Here is a 19,518-nt window from a genome sequence, read left to right as displayed (position 1 = left end):
GAACTGATGTTAAAAAAAATCTGAACCGATGTCTTCGCGTGTGATGTTAAATGTCATCAGCCTTTGACATCGGTTAATAGCCGATGTCTATTACAGTGCTATACATCGGTTTTAAGATTAAATGTGATGTCTTTGCAACAAATTTCAGCTTATATTTCAGTATTTCTAGCTGAATATGGGTATATTTTGAGGTATTTATCCATTAAAACATGAAATCTACAAGCTCTAAACGCCATTTATTAAAATTCTTACGAACAAACCGATGTGAAATGCTAGATCAGACATCGGTTAGATTAGTTGCCCGATGTGAAATATTTGATCAGACATCGGTTAAGTTAGCCCCCGATTTGAAATGATGGATAGGACATGGGTTTTCTTCATGAAACCGATGTTAAATCTTTTTGTTTAACATCAGCCAATTTCTCTAACCGATGTTATTTGACTTAAAATATATTATGTTTCTTTTCAGAACCGATGTCAAATGACTATTTCACATCGGTTTTTTTAGTTCTTTTTCATTTAATATTATTTTACATGATGTCTTTTATACATTTTTTACATCGGTTTACATGTACCATTGTGATGTTAATGTTCTGTAAATTGCATGCCATCTTGGTACTATTTACAGCCATAGGGAACCAAAACAATGCAACATCCCAACAAAAAACATCCAAACCGAAATATAAAGGTATTCATCCAAATTACAAGTCTAATACCAAAATATTACTCATATCATACTATACATACATTTCAAATAAAATACAAGTATTCCATTAGCCAACTTATACTATACTAATTTTTAAGTACCCTATTCTTAAATTCCGACAACTCCATCCAATTTAGCCAATCAACCCAATTCCGACAAACTAAAGAAGAGTTTGACTTCTGCATGATCAAACCAAAGAGCAGCAAATCAACCGTGCAGGCCGATAATGTGTACGTCTGGTTCAATGGTGCCGATGATTTAGACAGAAAATAAAAATAAATAATATCAATCATTACTGCAGAACATTTGATATATAAACTAGAATTAATAAAAAGTTTATGTTAGATGATAATATGATTTCATAAAAAAAGAAATAGAGATATAAAATAATCTTATTACCGTGTGAACAAATTTTATTATTTGATTATTTGAGAATACAATATCACTAATACCTGTACCAAATTCAAATATGTTATCCTCTGTATAGCAGAATCCTCCTCTAGTCGTATAGCAAAACCTGATACAGAAAAATTAACAGAGTGAAAAGTTTGAAATTAGGTTCCAATATAACTGAAGAAAACACAAAGGGGATTTAATGTCTACCGATAAATATAAGGGGTGTGTTTGCAGAATTGTATATAAAAAAGCAACCATCAAACAAGCAGCAGCTAGAGCTTCCAAATTATATTTATCTTAGATATATTGAACAATCTAAACAGACAATCACAGTGAGTGTCAAACACCAACAATAATGTCCAGTCATCAATAAACCACATTCATAAAGCATTTCCTATAAACTAATCAGGTCGAGGGAGACCAACTGTGTTCTTAATAGAATCCTTAATAAAACCAGTTATCAGTCTAGTGGATAAGAGGCCTACATAATGAGTATTTATCATTAGCTCATCATCAGTGTACAATATTTTCAGTAGGATATTGACTAGGTGATGAAAGAGCAGTTTATCTTTAACTGCTGAGATTATATAATCAATATGTAGCCACCTAAAATACTATGGTGCAGGTCATAGACACTTCTTCTCCGGATATAGAAGAGGTTGAATACAGCAATCGGCAGCAAAACTGCATACATCTGTATAATACATGAACATGCTATCAGCAATGCTATCTCTATAGTCCAGACAAATCAACTGGTATTTACACAGTGAGAGCATAAGAAAACAGAGAATGTACTTATATATTAGATAGGGCTATATACATCTTCTCAAATTGAGCGTAACACTGTAAATAGTACCCATAACTAATCCAGGTATCATTGTCACAGTTAAGCAATACTTACAGAACCAACATCTCAAGTGACAAAAGCAGCCAGGATGCACAGCGAGACATTGATTGCAAAATGATACAAGTACAAGCTCTGGATAATTAACTGGATACATATTAGAGTTCTTGAACCAGAAATGACATTAATTTATGTCGTTGAAAGAATAAATTTAATAGTGAGACAGATTCGTTCATTTGGTTCACAATGATTCAATCTTTTCATAATTGCATTTGTTGTCCATACAATCCACAGGACTACCATTTTCTTTGCTAAGCAAAATATGTTGTAAATTGAGGTCTGTATGTTAGTTCAAATAGAGGGAAGGGCAGTTGGATAAATGCTGCAGTAATTTTATAAAGAGATTTAAAAATACAACCCTAGCATTTCATCCCTGATTCATGTGAACAAAAAGTAGTAAATCACATAGACCCCTTAACATATGAAAGACTGGTGGTGAAAGCCTTTCAAGTATACCAAGTGGAGTAAATTAGAAAGATTTATAGTTTCATACTACATATTCACCAGCAAGTCAAGCCTAAAGTAAATACATATACTAAATCTCAAGCAAGTTGTAAAAGATAATATGCAAAAGACTAGCTCTTACCAATAATTGGTGATATATTAGAAAGGGTTATTACAGCTTTTGCACACATGAATAAGAAATTAGTGGCAAAGATTAGATACATTTACCTTTGCAAATTCATATAATCAAACATAATGTTCTTACGTAGTGATTAAAGGATCAGAACTTGCGATTACATAATCAGCAACCCTGTCCAATTATGGATAAAAACTAAATTTAGCAGACAATATATTTTACAACATAGATACTGGATAATGTTAGTAGTTTCAAATGCTGAAGGTGATGGTACAAAAAATAATATCTTTAATAATGAACAGGTGGAAGGAGGGTAATACATATGTAAGACCAAATACATACACTTTGCAGGACCGCGAAGCAGTTTCAATACATCCAACAGATTTCAGTTCTTCCTGAGAAATATAGGTCAAAAAATTAGTATATCGACGTGAAAATATTCATCTTTATAATCACAAGGTGAAACAAGAAGAAGAAAGAGTGACTGGAAAATATACAGGTACCATGTTATACACAAAAAATAAGGTTTGATTATTAACACATTACAGGTACCATTAGAATATATATCATCACTTATCACTTAACAAAGAAAAATGAGACGGTGTATCATCTGAATTACTAAAAACAGTAAAGGATTATTAAGTGTCTGTTTAATTATTTAAAATAACACATATCATATAGATATCACAAAAGAATATTACTGGATCTTGCTAGTTATCTACTTTTCTTATTAAAGATGTCAACAGCAGAATGAGACCTGTTAGTTGGTCCATTTGAGAAAAATTCTACTTATGCCATCTTGTCAGTTCAACACAGAATTAGGTGAGGCATGAATTTATGGCTCTCAACATTATTATTCAAATGTGCCCAATAGACCAGCCTTTTCTTTGGACTATGTAATGAATGTGACAGAAATCACATAAAAAACGGTGCACCCAGAGTTCCTACTCTTGTACATTTAAGATTTACATACAGACCCTCTAAGAAAGACATAAGAGGCGATATATAACTGACCAGTCTGGTACAGATCTTGAGAAAAATTAGTCCTAGAGCCCAATCCTGATACAAAAGGAATGCAGGACTTTCATCTACTGGTACCAGCACTGGCACAATTACCAAAAGTTCAAAGGCAATCCAATCAAAACTGGGATGACAAAAATCTGGGGAGAGAAATCAATGTCAGAGTTGATAAAATAAACTAGATAAGTTGTAATCAAAGACCAGATTCTTACCCATATCGACAATAATACAGAGCTCTTCAGAACAATGCCACACCACTTCCATATATGCTTCAAAAGAACTACAGCTACAACAGTCCAAATGACATAGCTCTCAATGACAAAAGAATAGAGATCTAATACAAAAAATCTAGAGCTAAATGTGTTAATAACACCTAAACTTAATTGCAGAACATAATAGAATAAACAAAACTGAACATACAAATATAAATATACACCGACATATCTATATAAATACACAATGGATGTAAATAAAGCTAAAAGAGAGAGAGAGAGAGAGAGAGAGATATGTTACCGATTGAAGGTTGGTTTCAAGCTCCAAAGCTTCAGACCTATAATAAAAGCTTCATTAAAATCAAAACATAAAATTTTGAAATAAATTTAAAATTTACATACATAATCAAACCAAACATTTGCTTTCTCGGCTCGATTTTAAGCTACTAAATTAAATAAGACCCCCAATTTACATACCGATTTGTAACGGAAAACTCCTTCCCTTTTTCAAACCATCGTCAGTCGCTTTTACCATGGCCAGAATCTTCCACCAAGATCTAGATAGGGAGACGGAAGAGAGAGGAGAAAGAGATGGTAATAGAAAATACAATAGTAGAGTGGAGAAAGAGAGAGCAAATCTTGATTCAGTGATTTTGTATTAGGTTTAAATTGGGTTTTACAAGAAAGGAGCCGTAAGAAAGGAGACAGAGAGAGACAGAAAGACAGAGAGGGAGAGAGGGAGAGAGAGAGAGAGCTGAAGGAGATGAAGTTTAATATTTGAGAGAGAGAATCAGAGTTTTTGAGATAGAGCGGAGGTTTGAGAGAGAATTGCAATCGTGGTCTGAGAGAGAGACAGCAAAGAGAGAGAGCCCTGATGTGTGAGTCGAGGTTTGGGGGAGAGAGGGAGAGAGATAAAGATGGAGATGGAGAGAGATAGAGATGTATGGGTGTGTGAGTAAAGGGGGAAGGGGGAAATAATTTTTTTACTTTTTTGTTACGGGGAAAAATTTGGGTACTTAGCGGGGGAACTGAAACATTTATTTAGTCATTTTTTATTAATGATTATAGACAACGGTTAGCATAAATAACCGATGTTAAAGTGAAAAACATAAATTTGTTATTATTTTAAAATTGAACATAGACAACGGCTACTATGTAAAACTGATGTTAAACAGGCTTTTAACATCGTTTTTTTAAAACCGATGTTAAATATGCTTTTAACATCGCGTGCATTACATACCGATGTCTAAGCACCGATGTCGTATCTACTATTTTTAGTAGTGGATCTACCAATAGATCTACCTCTGCAGCTATAGCAGCTACAACATCAACGGGAAGACGCGGGACGCTTCCCACGCGCTTGCGCTGGGTCTGCTTGAGTCTGGCCATCTTTCCTAACTGTTGTTGTGTGATGAAGAAATGAAGCAAGAGTGAGCATTACAGCTCGCAAGATAATATATAGTGTAAATAATAATACAAGTATCTAAATGGATAACTTACTAGAATCCTTTATCAAGTGTAAGTTAATTACTTACTGGATATAAGCTTAAAGGAAGATGAATTTACCAATTACTTCACTATACTTATACCATTTTTAGAAATCTACTTGAACTACCACTGTTCAAAGTATAATAAGTTTCAAAAGTTCGTCTTATAGATGAGACCACAAGTTAAGACTTGAATAGATTCAATCTTTGAATTAATTTTTAAAGGAAATGAAGTTATGAGATACTTCATTCAATGGAAACACCATTATAACTGTTTGACCCTTGTCAATGCTTCGGCAATCACCCATTCGTAGCCTTTCGATCGAAATGCTCCGGGTAGTGTTGCAGAAATATCCAACTGGATGATGAACTCATTACGGGAGTTTGTCGCGCCAGGAAGACCACTTACGATGATCAGTCGCAGTAGTGCAACCCCACCATTTTCTACATGTAGAGGAGAACCTGTCGGATTTACTTGTTAACCGAACACTGGACTCCTAAGGAATGGACCGTCTTAGTGGAACTTCCGGGCCATTTGGGCCAATATAATAAGGCTGGGCCGGCGCCACTCGACCACTTACGCCACTCCTAGTTAAGATGAAATCCATGACTCTGAAACGTAAAGCTCGTCCCCACTTTCCCCAAGTAGAAACTTGTTGATACGGCTCCACCAAGAAGTCGTATCTAGTTGGAAAGGAAAACTCACCGATATTTCCCAGGCGATGCCTGTTAATGGATTAACTTGTTCCAAGAATTTTACTTCCCGAGTGTTGGGTAAGTAATCAAAAACTCTTTTATCAGAATAGCAACCTTGTTGCGAATATAAAATACACCACAGAGCCGGATCCCTCAGGTTTTGAGCGAGTATTTAAATCCCCTTCGAAAGGAGGATCTTAAATTTGAAAATGAGTTTTGGGATCCGCCCTAACTTTTAAAATCATTTTGAAGACTCGAAAACATTTTTAAGAATGTTTGAAGTGATGCTGATTTAATAAAATAAATCAGTCCCAAAATATTAGAAAATATCTGAATATTATTATTTAAATAATATTCCCATAAAGAATAATCTTTATAAAAATAATTGAAGTAGAATTTTTAAAACTTATACTTGAAATGAATATTAAATAACCAAAGATATACTTATACGAAAGTACTATCTTTATTTGAATAATCAAAAGTAAGTTTGATTATCGACACATTATTCTTTAATAAAATAAAGAATAATAATTAGTAAATAATCGGAATCATAAGTCCTCGAATGAATATTCAAATAATAATATTCATTAAATAAAATAAACGGAGTCATATGTCCTCGAATGAATATTCAAAATAATATTCATTAATAAAATAAACGGAGTCATAAGCCCTCGAATGAATATTCAAAATAATATTCATTAATAAAATAAAGTTATCAAATAAACCTTATTCGATTCATAGTTTTGAAAACTATATCTATATATATATATATATATATATAAATATATATAATATACTTGGGAACATCGACTCTCGGTTTTAGAAAATGTTCACCTTTGGGTCCCCTATACTAAGGGTATACGCCACTACAGCTTATCTCTAGCATAGGTATTATGCAACTTATAAGAAATTGAATCAATAATATATATCAAGATTATGAAACAGACATGCATATATACCATATCACATGCTCCGATATATCGCAAGATTTGCTAATTAACCACCATACATCTATCACAAGATAATGCATATACATATGTATACATCACAACAACAGTATAACGGGTAGAAAACTTGCCTAAGCGACTGGGGTGATAAATGGCTTGGGACGAGTCTGGTAACCTATAAACAACATATAAGTTGGAATTAAACCAAAGTCGCTTACGAATCTATACTTTAACCAATTAGACCCTAACGTTCGCTTTTGCGCTTAACGATTCACTTAAGTTGCTCGAGTACCCTCGGCTCCACCATTTTTAATAAATTAACCATTAAGGGTTTTAAGGCGATTCTTTCATGAGTGCCTTACCAACTGCATAATACACTTCACATAAATGTTTCATACTCCAATTAGTCCTTTAAGGTCTTTAACCTATGTTTCAAAGTAAGGCGAGTGGTAATGGTTCGTTCGCGAAATGACGTTACTTAAAATGGTCGTTTCTCCTAAACCGTATATCGGATTCAAACGAACCACATATCAAAACGAAGCTCGTAACACGAACTATCTAATCATGGCAATGGTCAAAACCTAACAGTGAGTTCTCGGATCCTGATGTTAAGAACAAAAACAGTCTAAAGTAAATCGGACATTACGATGGCTATGTTTACGCGATTACCAATTTTTATTCTACTCCAAATCAACCACAAACCAACCACAATTCAACCTTACAACCAAAATCCATACTTACAATGCTACAACAGCCCCAGCAACTCAATATTTCCAAATTTATACTACTTCCCATCATGAACTAAAAGCTTTACTTAAGTTCTTTAACTAATCAATAAGATTTACAACTCCAAACACATCACAAAACCAACACATCTCTAAATACTCAATAATCAATCTTCTCATGAACCATACTAAACACAAAAGCTCTAAATATAGAAAAGTAGGGCTAGGGTTTGAGATTATACCTTCCTTGGTGAGTAGGAGTAACTAATTAGCTTGGAATCACCCTTGAAAGTCCTTACCCAAGCTTAATCTAAACAAAAACTCAAGAACAAAATTTTAAGTTCTTGAAAAACACTATTCACCCTCTTCTTCCATGAATTTTAGGAAGAGATTGTGAAGGAATTTGAAACTTAAACTTATAGGATAGTTATATCTATGCATAAGGAGTCTTAGATAATTACCTCACTAATTAATGAAGCTTGGAACTTGGATTTTGGTTTTTTTCTTCTTGAAATGGAAAAGGGGCCGAGAGCTTTTCTTAAAGAAAAGTGAAGTCAACTTGTGTTTTGGTGAAATGATTTGCTGGTTGGTTGTTTTTGGCTTTTGTTTTAATTATTTACCTTTTAACCATGGTGATTTTTGTGTGGTTCTTAATCAACCAACAACACACTTCTCTTTGGTCATGCTTAGGTCATCAATCCTATGTCATATCCCATGCTTGTCCTCTTCTTATTGGTTTGATGACATCATCCTCACTAATCTCTTTGATTAGCTTCTAATTACTTGGCTAATGACCGCTGATCTATTATACGGTTCGCTGAACTTTCATTTTCGTTTATTATTTGAGGGATCATACCCGGGATCTTATTACTTGGGTTTCCTTAACCTTTCTCAATACATTATATTCCTTTTATGATCCTCTCTTATAATCCTTGAATTTAAATCATTTTTATCCTGTTACCTTGTACTCAATTCTTTCTATATCTGGTGGATTTTCGGAAAAAAATCAAAGTGTTTGAATTTGGATTCTGACGATCTTTACATACACTTATATATCATATAGAGTACTAATAAGATCTCAGAATAACAATAAAAGAACCCCTACATAGTGTGGCATAAAAAGTTTTCTTATTCAGCAATATCAGCAAAAACACTATTCATAAGGGTTACAAAAAAAAAGTTCAAAATTTTGGGGTTATTACAGCCACCAAACGATTATGACTTATACATAATGATGTATGTCGTCGAATGCATATGATAGAAAGGGGTGGCTTATACTACTTCATAACATTTACTGATGATTTTAGTAGATATGGATATGTGGTTCTTATGAAGAACAAATCTGATTCTTTTGAAATGTTTAAAGAATATAAGGCCAAAGTAGAAAAGCAAATAAGGGAAAAGTATAAAAGTTTTACAATCAGATCATGGAGGAGAATACTTAAACCTCAATTTCAAGAGTTTCTTGAAGGAGTGTGATAGTGTATCATAACTTTCTCCTTCCAGAACACCTCAATGGAATAGAGATTCTGAGAGGAGAAATTGTACCTTGTTGGACATAATGCGATCGATGATGAGTCAAGTAGCTATTCCATTCAGTTTCTAGGGTTATGCTCTAGAAACTGCTGCATATACACTTAACCAAGTTCCGACTAAAGCGGTTCAAAATACTCTGTATGAGATATAGAGTGATAAATGTCATATCATGTCATTTATGAAAATTTAGCCTCTGACAAGCTTGGACCAAAATTAGATAGATGATATTCTGTGGGATACCCAAGTGAAACTAGGGTATAGTTTTAATAATCCTTCTGAGAACAAAGTTTTTGTTGCTCGGGCCACTATATTTCTTGAGGGAGAACTACTTTCTAAGAAAATCAGTGGGAGGATAATACATCTCAATGAAGATCGAGAACCACATAATAACATTGAACCGGAGTTGGAATAAGATCAGGAGGTACATCAAAATGTTGAAAGTAATTATGTCCAAGAAACACATGTTATTCGTAGATCTAGTATGATTAACCATGAGCCCGTGACAAATTATGAATTTCTTTTGACTCAAGATAGTGATGTGATGCTTACGGATAATGATAATCCTCTCACCTACCAAGATGCTATGAACAGTTCAGACTCCGAGAGATGGCTAGAGGCCATGAAATCCGAGATGGAATCCATGTATCAAAATAAAATATTGACTTTAGTTGATCCACTTGAAGGGGTAAAACCTATAGGGTGCAAGTGGGTTTTTAAGAAGAAAACTGACATGGATGGTAAAGTACAGACCTATAAGACGCGACTAGTGGCAAAAAAATGTTTCAAACAAATTCATGGTATAGACTATGATTAATCGACCTATTCGGAGTACATACATTGATAAAATATTGCATCATTTTAGGATGCTGAAGATAAAGAAAGGATATGTTTCGATGTCTCATGGGATAGTAATCTCAAAAGATAATTTCCCCTAAATCATTAGATAATAAGGGCCGTTTGAGAAAGCTCAATATGCTTTAGCAATTGGATCTATAAAGTGTACAATCATATGTATTTATCCTAATGTTTCGTATGCTTTGAGCATGACGAGCAGATACCAGTCTAATCCAGGTGAGGGTCACTGGATAGTTTTCAAAAATATTCTTAAGTACTTAAATAGGACTAAAGATTTATTTTTGGTGTATGGAGAAGATAGGGAACTGGTTGTAAAGGGTTACACTGATACTAGTTTCTGAACCTAATTTTTGGACAAACAAGGATGATTACGAGTTTATGTCTGTTTTGTGTTTTTTCTAAATATAATTGATGTTAGCTTGAATTGTTCACAGCAAGAACATTGATGATTTTATGGAAGCCGAATATATTGATATTTTTTTGAAACAACCATGGAGACTGTTTAGGCATGTCCTTAAGCAATATCTCCTTATTAATGAGATTAATGATTAAGGAGATATAAATGTAAAGTGCATAGTAATGATAGTGTTGCAGACCCACTGACTAAGGCTTTGTTGCAGCAGAAGTACGATGGTCATACTAGTTCCATAAGTATTAGATACATGGGTGATTGGCTCTAGTGCAAGTGGGAGATTGTTAGTGTTTGTGCCCTAGAGACAACACTATGATGTTTTAGTTTAAGACATTAGGATTATTAATGTTTATGTTCTATCGATTATTCCCTTTATAATTTATTAATTCTTAATTTACTGCGATATAAATGTTAGATTAATAAATGTCCTTGGAATATGATATGCAATTCTATATCTCTAAGTACGTGACTTAGAAATGAGATTACGAGAATAGTATCAATATTCCTAAAGGTCCCTAGTCAAGTATTATTAAGGGACAATAATAATACATTAAGACTGGTGTGTTTGTTGACTAATGATGACATCTCATTAATCATAGGTATAGTGATACTAAAGTAAAAAACAGAGGCAGATGTATATGTACATGGTGTTGGACATACTCAGTGTGAGATTCTACATGTCTGTTGTGTCATAAGTAATTCTCACAATGATAATGATGTAATGGTCCTTAGACCTGAAGTCACTATATTTCTATACGAGAATTAATATACAGTGGTTCCATTAAAAGTTATCCTTGACCGGGTAATGATAAAAGTGGGCATTGGGTATATTATGAATCGTATAAGAAATATGAATGATCTAGATGGAATTAACCCTCCAATTTTAGGAGTGATATTATGGCCTCTTGTGTGAGCTAGACTATGAAATGTGTGGCCACGCTCAAATGTTAATTTGATATGATAGTCTACTCATTGATCAAGGAGACCTGGATTAAACATTGATGATGATGACACATTACATGCCTCTAGTTTAATCTATAATATTTGGTTAAAGGGATTATATTACATTGTACAGTATTCACGAAAGGTTTAATCGATCACTGATTCAATTATTATTACTTGGGTAGCAATGATGTATTAGTAGATGCCGCTCATTATTTACGATTTTAAATTAGATTTGAAATTCGTTGCCAACGTAATAATAACCTATAGGGTCACACACAAAGAATGCTTGAAGGATTATTTAATTTAAATTGGATTTAAATTAAATTAAAATAATATGAATTATTATAATCTTAATTAAGTTTAACTTAATTAATTAGATAAATAATGATATTCAAATTTACTAATATTAATTATGAAATTTATTTGTTAGATAATTAAGTGAGACTTAATTATAATACAAATAGGAATTTCGAATTAATAATAACTCCTAATTAGTTAAGAGTTATAATTCCTTTTCTACTCTCTGTACAATATCTCTTGTGTGGCTGATTTTGTATGCAAAACTTTTACTAAAACCCAAGCCACCAAGGGAGAAGATGGAGAGAGCAAGAAGAAATAAATTTGTGCTAGTACACGTTCAATCCTTGCGTTCAAGCATTCGTGTGGATACCGATAGAGCGTAGATCACAAGAGCGGGATGCGTGGTGATTGAACAAGCTTTAGATCTCCATTAGTCAACCAATTTATAAAGCTTCTTAAGGTAAACAATCTGATCTACGAATTAAATAACTATTTTTCGCATGAATCCTGAGGTGGCTTTCGAAAATTCTGATTTTTTACGTTTTTTAATTATTGTTTCCGTTGCATTTATGTGCTCGAAACCCAACACTAAGTTCTTCAAAAAATCAGACCATCTAGCAGTAGTAGAGTTGGTTACCTTGAGTAAAGTAGTGACAAATTCCAACTCCTGCCATGATTTGTTCTTCAAATGCTCTTGAGTAAGCCTCAACCTTCTTCCAGACTCCAGAAAATAAATCAGTTTTCACCAACTAGATCATTTAAAATCTATACTGACACAATTTTTTGCAAATTTTCAAACTTTATATTATCCCCAATTCCTATCAGATTACCATGTTCCCTTAGAATTAAAGCATCTGTAACATAAGCATCAATATTTGGAAGACCCAGGCCACTTCTTCTACTAGCCCTTCTAGACTGTGAATTTCCATTATAAATCTTATTTATATTATCAGAAGAATCTCATACTGGTGCAGGTGTCTTGCTTCCCTATAGTAGCTTCTTTTTTTTTCTTCTAAAGTCAATTCTGGCATATCAGAGTTTAAGTCCTCTGAATCAGGATTTGTGAAATCAGCTTGTATTCTACTTCAGCTGTCAACAACTTGAGTAGTGTCATTGGTTGTGACTAGTTGATCTTCAGCAATTGTTTCTTCTTCAACTTGAGCATTGTCAGAGGTTGTTACCAACTTTATTTTCTCAGCCCAATCAGCTCCAGGAATCATCTTTCTTCTTTTATGGAACTGATTGGCTTCTTCTTCTTGAATTTTTTCTTGATCAGCACTATCATGAGCTACAACTACTGAACATATTGGATCTATCAGTGTTTGAGATTATGAAACTTTAGATGCTGATTTATTCTTGGATTTTGGTTTAGGCTTTGGATTTAATTTTTCACCAATCTTCTCATTCCCCTTATAACTCATGTCAGCATTTAAAATTTTTTGAGACCTTAAAGGCCCTTCAGCATCAGTTTGACTGATCTCCTTGATCACCACTCCTTTTGTAGGTGTGCTACCATGAACATCTTTATAAGGTGAGATAGCATCAGTATTTGATGATCTCAAGGATTTGAATTCTTCCTCCATAAGCCTAAGATGTTCCATATAAACTCCAGGATTTTCCCTTGCAAATATTCTTTTACTCACCTCAGAATCAAATGCTTGAATCTTTGGATCCTTGTAGAATAGAGTTGTTATCTTTCCTTTCACTTTCAGTGTTTGTAGATACTGACTTGCTTCAGCACCAACTTCTATCTCCAGAATGCCTTGATCTTCATCAACATTTGTGACTTTTAGAGTTTGTCTAGATTTAGTCACAGTCATAGCCAGTTCCCTACTTTGCATAGTCTTTGAGACTTGCCTTCCAGATCTCCTCCTCTGTCCACCTGGTCTAGATTGACTAGTGGTTTTAGATGTACCACTAGTACCAATCAGATCTCCACCTTGTTTCTTCAAGATCAACTCCCTCTTACTACCCTTTCTATCACCATCAGGACCATCCTTATCAGCATTTGTCAACTTGAGCTGCTTGCATTTAGATTTCAATATTTTTCCCTCTTTTTGGAATTATCACCAAGTAGGAGTGAAACAATGAGCTCCATTGACTGTTGTACCTAATCCAGTTGACTAGACATCTTAGCTTGAGTAGCTTCCAACTTAGCTTGGTTGGCTTCCAATTTATCTTGTCTAACAAGGATAGGCCTCAATTATTTGGTCAGTTCATGGGAAGCAGTAAGCTTTATTTCCAAAAAAGATTCCTTGAGCTTGTCAATTTGAGAATTAGCCTGAGACTGTGTATTTCGAACTATTTTGATCAATAGTGTAGAAGCTTTGAGATGAGTCAAGATATCAGGATTTGCAATATTCTTCTCTGTTGTTCCAAATGTCTGGAAGCATTAGCAACAAAGATAGGATGTGAAGCATCCTTCCATTTTGAATTCCATTCTTCATCAAAAAACTCTTTACTGTGCTTAACATCTAGCTTAACTAATCTCAATGATTTTTCTCTTTCTGACATGCCTTCAGGAGAGATAAGTTCATCAAGATCTTCATCAGGATCTAATGCTACATTGATATCTTCTCCATCATTAGGCACACTGTCTTGAATGGATTCTTTATCGGAAACTGCTTCCTGAACAAACTGTGCTACTTCATCTTCAGCATCAGCATTTAATAAATCATCAGGAATTGGTACAATATGTGATCCAGCTTCTTCAGAAGCTGCCATACCATCAGTATTTAACTCTATATCTTCAAGAATAGTAGCCATATGAAGTGGAGCTACATCATTTATCTCCAAAACTTCAGTGCATGTAGAGTGTTGTGGTGATTCAGGAATTGTAAAGTGAAATGAGTGGACTATTCTGCATCTACATCACCAGCAGGAACATGGAGAAAAATAGAAGGTGGAATGAAAGATTGAGTGGACTGTTCTTCAGCATGAACAGGGATTATTACAGTGGATGGCATAGAAATATGAGTGGACTGCAGGAAAGTATCTGTACTTAGACCTGCAGGGAGAATATCAGCACTTGGTACATCAAAGTTTATCTGAGGGTCTAAAAACTGTTGTTCAGCAGCTATTTTTTTAATACTCTGTGTACCTATAAAATTTTTAATAAAAGCACTTAAATCTCTATATTATTTTAAAGTAGTCTCACTACTCCTCACACCACTCATCTCATGACTTTTAATTGTCAGAGTTTCCTCACAAGGATTAACTAAATCCTAACTCTCATCTACCTCTCCCTTTGCCAGGAAGGATCCTACCTCTCTTTAATTCTGTTTTTCTCTAAACCTCTTCCCTCATTCTCACATAAAAGGTGCAGATAAATTTGCCCTACATAAATAAGAGGTGGTTGAGAAGAGTTGTCTGTGATCATATGACTAGAGGTATTATTTTGTAATGGTCTAATCACATTCATTTTATCAGGATTTATAGAACTAAAAATAAATGCTGATAATACGGAACCAGTATTTAAATAAATGATGATAAAGATAGATCAGTATTTATACCTTGTGCTTCTGAAGGATTAGCTTTTATGTAGACATCTAAATGCTGAACTGAGAGAAGTTCAGCTGATGTGGGTGTTGAATGAACCCTTCCTTCAGGATCAACAACTAAGATAACTCGATCAGGAGTTGAGCCTTTACTACCACTTTGAGGTAGTGGTTCTTGTGGGGCTGGAGATTCAGGAGTTGCTGGATGACTTTGACATTCAGGTTCTTGTGGACTCCCTCTTCAGATTCAGTTTCTAACTCCTATGCAGCTCCAAGTTTGAAACTAGCTCTATGCTTAAAAGTATGCCTCTCAATAGACTGGAAGAAAATTTTGATCTTGGCAGCTTTAACTATTACCTTAGTAGTTGTTTCATTATGTTATTCTGGAATGGACTTTTCAGCAAGAGGCTTCATTTCTTCAAAATCTGCTAGACTACTTTAAAGTGCAGGTTCTTGTGGGACAGGATCAGGATTTGTAGTAGCTGTTGTATCCCTTTAAGATACTGGTTCTTGTGTGCTTGATCCAAGAAATAATCCTTGTTTCTGTATCTCTTGGCAGATTTCTCTACTTGCTCATGAGTGATCTCCCTCACCCTTTTCTTGTTAGGCTTCATTGGAGAACCAGAAATTATCACAGGTGCATCAGCATTTGACTGTTGCTGAGCATCAGTATTTGTCTCCTCAGGTAACTCATGTTTGATCTTCAGTTTCTATTGAGCATAGTAAGTCTTGAGCAAATTCTTCTTGATCCTTGGTCTCGGGCTTAACTCGGTTTGAACAACATCACCAATTTGAACAGCATTATCAGGGGATGTGCCCTCATCATAATCAATGCCTTCTTGCTATGAATAACCCTTTGCAATCGGTCTTGCTTTATTCCTTGTAATAATTCCCTCACTATCAGTTTTGTTTCTGAACACCTATTTTGTACCAACCACTGATTTGTTATTTGGTCTTGGTACAAGAGTCCAGAATTTGTTCCTTTCAAATTCATTTAACTCTTCTTGCATTGTTGCAATTCAATCAACATCTTGAAGAGCTTCCTCAACTTTCTTAGGTTCTTTTTGAGATAGAAAAGAATGATAGAGACATTCATTCTCAGTGGCACTTCTAGTCTTCACATCACAGTCTTCACATCACTTTCAGGATTTCCAATGATTAAGTCAGGTGAATGCGACTTAGTCCATTTTCTTGAAGAAGGAAGTTGACTTCCTGAAGTAGAACCTCCCCATTGATCCATGAAGTCTCTTGTTTCATTTTGTCTTATAGAAAAGTTATCTTCCGATGCTCCCCCTGAATCAGTATTTCCAGTACTATCAGTATTTGCTTTATCAGTATTAGAGGAATCAGAGTCTCATGGAGTATCTACTGATGTTTCTTCATTTGAATCACTTGACCCTTGATGTGAATCATGTTGCCCCCCTCAACATATGCTTCAGTTCTTCCAGAGTTACCACTTACATGTGGCTTATCAGAGTTTAAAGTGATGTCAGGATTTGCTATATCAGGATTTTTCTGATTATCGGAACTTTCTAACCGTCAGGATTAAACTGTTCAGCATATGGTACTTCATTTTCAAATCTTAATTCTTTATTATCAATTACATCATCTAGACCTTTAATCTTTTTATTATCAAAAGATATATGAATAGATTCCATGACCACCCTTATTCTCTTATTATAAACTCTGAAAGCTTTTATTAATATTGAATATCCAACAAAAATGCCTTCATCAGCTTTTAGATTAAATTTTGTAAGTTGTTCAGGATGAGTTTTGAAAACAAAACATTTGCAGCCAAAAAATTGAAAGTACTTCAAGTTTGGATTCTTCCCTTTTACCATCTCAAATGGTGTTTTGCCATGCTTGTTAATCAATGTTGCATTTTCTGTAAAGCAAGCATTTTGCACAGCCTCAGCCCAGAAGTAGGTAGGAAATTTTGCTTCTTCAAGCATGGTCCTTGCAGCTTCTATGATAGTTCTATTTTTTCTTTCAACAAATCCATTTTGTTGTGCAGTTCCAGGGACATAAAATTCATGTTTGATCCCCTTGTACTTGCAGAATTCCTCCATAGTGTTGTTCTTGAATTCAGTTCCATTATCACTTCTAATGATCTTAACTTTGTGAGTTGATCCTTTTTCCAGTTCTCTTACATGATTAAGAAAAATGGATGGTGTCTCATCCTTGTGTGCAAAAAATACACCCATGTGTATCTTGTGTACTCATCAATAATAATAAGTGCATACCTCTTTTTTGCAATAGTCATTACATTAACTGGTCCAAAAATATCAGTATGAAGCAATTGATGTGGTTCAAAAATTGAGGATTCAGTTTTACTCTTGAAGGATGTTTTCCTTTATTTGGATTTCTGGAATGAGTTACATAAGCCATCATGAGTAAATACTGCATTGGGCAATCGTATTCACAAGTTCATTGAGGTTGTTGAAATTGAGATGAGAAAGTCTTTTATGCCAGTTCCAGCTTTCTTCCACAGATGCTCTACTAAGTAGACATGTTACATAATTATCAGAATTTGTAGAGACCCTGGCTTCATATAAGTTACCATGTCTGACACCAGTCATTACAACCTTGCCATATAATTTAATGACAATTTCATAATATTCCTCATAAAAATTCACATGGTAACCTCTGTCACAGATTTGACTCACACTGATCAAATTATGCTTGAGTTCTGCAACCAAAGCTACATTTTCAATGATGACATTTCCAAGCTTAATATTTCCATATCCCAAAGTCTTTCCTAAGTTACCATCTCCATAAGAAATATTTGGGCCAGCCTCTTCCTTAAACTCTAATAGTAGGGATTTATTTCCAGTCATATGTCCTGAGCATCAACTGTCCAGGACTAGAGGATTCTTGTTGTTACTGTGCAATCAAATTTAACAGTTAATTAGTAATTTTTAAGGACACGGACTTGCTTGGATCCTTTGGCCTTTTTAAGTTTGTTAACATTTGCAGCAGAAGGCTTTGAATCAGAGTTTATGCTAATATTCTTAATATCAGAGTTGTTATTCCTAACAATACAACAAGAATTACAGAAGGGGGGTTGAATGTAAATCTGGCCTCTTTTTGAGATTTATAAAAATATTCTAACTCAATATATATATAAGTGTTTTGATTTGCAAAGAGCGGAATAAAGAATTAAGTAAATCAAACACAAAGTAATAAAAATATAAGTCTTTAAAACTTTCTGGTGGATTTGAATGTATCCACCAGATATATATATATATATATCAATTTGAGAACTCTGTGAAGCTCAAATTGGCTCACAGCTGCTTTACAAGTTGAACAAACAAACTACAGAGAAATTCTTGACAAGTACAGCTTTTTCTATTTCTCGTCTAAATGTGTTTGCTTAGTTATTTGTTCTACTAGCTACACTTGGTTTATGTTAGTCCCTAACAATGCAACTAGAATTACAGAAGGGGGGTTGAATGGAATTCTTGAACCTTTTTCAAAAATTAAAAATGTTCTATCTTACTAATATATAAGTGTTTGATTTGTAAAGTGCAGAATAGGAAGTTAGTAAAATCAAAACACAAGCAATTAACAACACAAGTCTTTAAAAATATCAAGAGAACTCTGTGTAGCAAGATTAGCTCACAGCTGCTTACAAATATGAACAACTTAGTTTACAGAGAAATGCTAAGGATGCAGCTTACAATTGTTTCTCTGAGATAATATTCTTAGTCTTGTTTTTTTTTGCTACTTCTTGGTTTATATATCACCAAGATTACAAAGTAATAAGACAAGATAATAAAACAAAACCTATCAAGTCTAATACTCTGGTGCTTCATTACTCTATTCCAACATCTTTGAAAATCTTCATAATAGCATGGAAATGGAAATGCTTCTTTGTTATCTAAAACCAGTTGAATAGGCTTCCAAATTCCTTTTGCATACACTCGACGCATGTGACTGTGTTGTCACTGTCAACAGATGTTTGAATTGATTATCCGTCGGGTACATGATCATCCGTCGGGTTGCCTTGTTGATCATCCGTCGTGTGGCATTGTTGTTTATCCGTCGGGTAGCTATCTGGAACTTGACTTTATTTTATTTATGCAGAATTACAAGACATCATCTATGTATAATTAATCAACCTATTCTGCATATCTATTTAAAGTCAACATGACTTGAGTGCTACTACAGAATCTAAACAAGGTGTATGTAGAAATATGCTACAGACTCATTATTACACAAGCTACTCACTCGATGGATAATTAATCATCATCCGTCTGGGCTATATTGAGTCATCCGTCAGGACTAAATTCCTTATCCG

At 34.2% G+C, this 19,518-nt stretch overlaps 1 protein-coding gene across 2 annotated transcripts; it reads right to left on the bottom strand.

Annotated features, from left to right (window-relative positions):
- Positions 1–744: 744 nt before the first annotated feature.
- LOC141710859 (uncharacterized) lies at positions 745–2,134 on the bottom strand. 2 transcript variants are annotated; one of them, XR_012571098.1, is made up of 4 exons: positions 2,004–2,130; positions 1,709–1,796; positions 1,159–1,223; positions 745–942 (listed from the first exon to the last, which is right to left on the bottom strand). XR_012571098.1 is itself a non-coding variant. In XM_074513373.1 (3 exons), exons 1-3 carry the CDS (start codon positions 1,794–1,796, stop codon positions 793–795), a joined length of 303 nt encoding a protein of 100 aa, XP_074369474.1. In that variant the 5' UTR covers positions 1,797–2,134; the 3' UTR covers positions 745–792. The 2 variants fall into 2 exon arrangements, 1 of the variants encoding a protein (XP_074369474.1); XM_074513373.1 differs by having other exon boundaries at positions 1,709–2,134.
- Between the last annotated feature and the right edge of the window lie 17,384 nt (positions 2,135–19,518).

Source organism: Apium graveolens, chromosome 3 (genome assembly GCF_009905375.1).
Source record: "Apium graveolens cultivar Ventura chromosome 3, ASM990537v1, whole genome shotgun sequence".
Taxonomy (NCBI): Eukaryota; Viridiplantae; Streptophyta; class Magnoliopsida; order Apiales; family Apiaceae; genus Apium; species Apium graveolens.
Note: the sequence above shows the minus strand (reverse complement) of the source record. Positions and strands in the feature narration are given on the sequence as shown.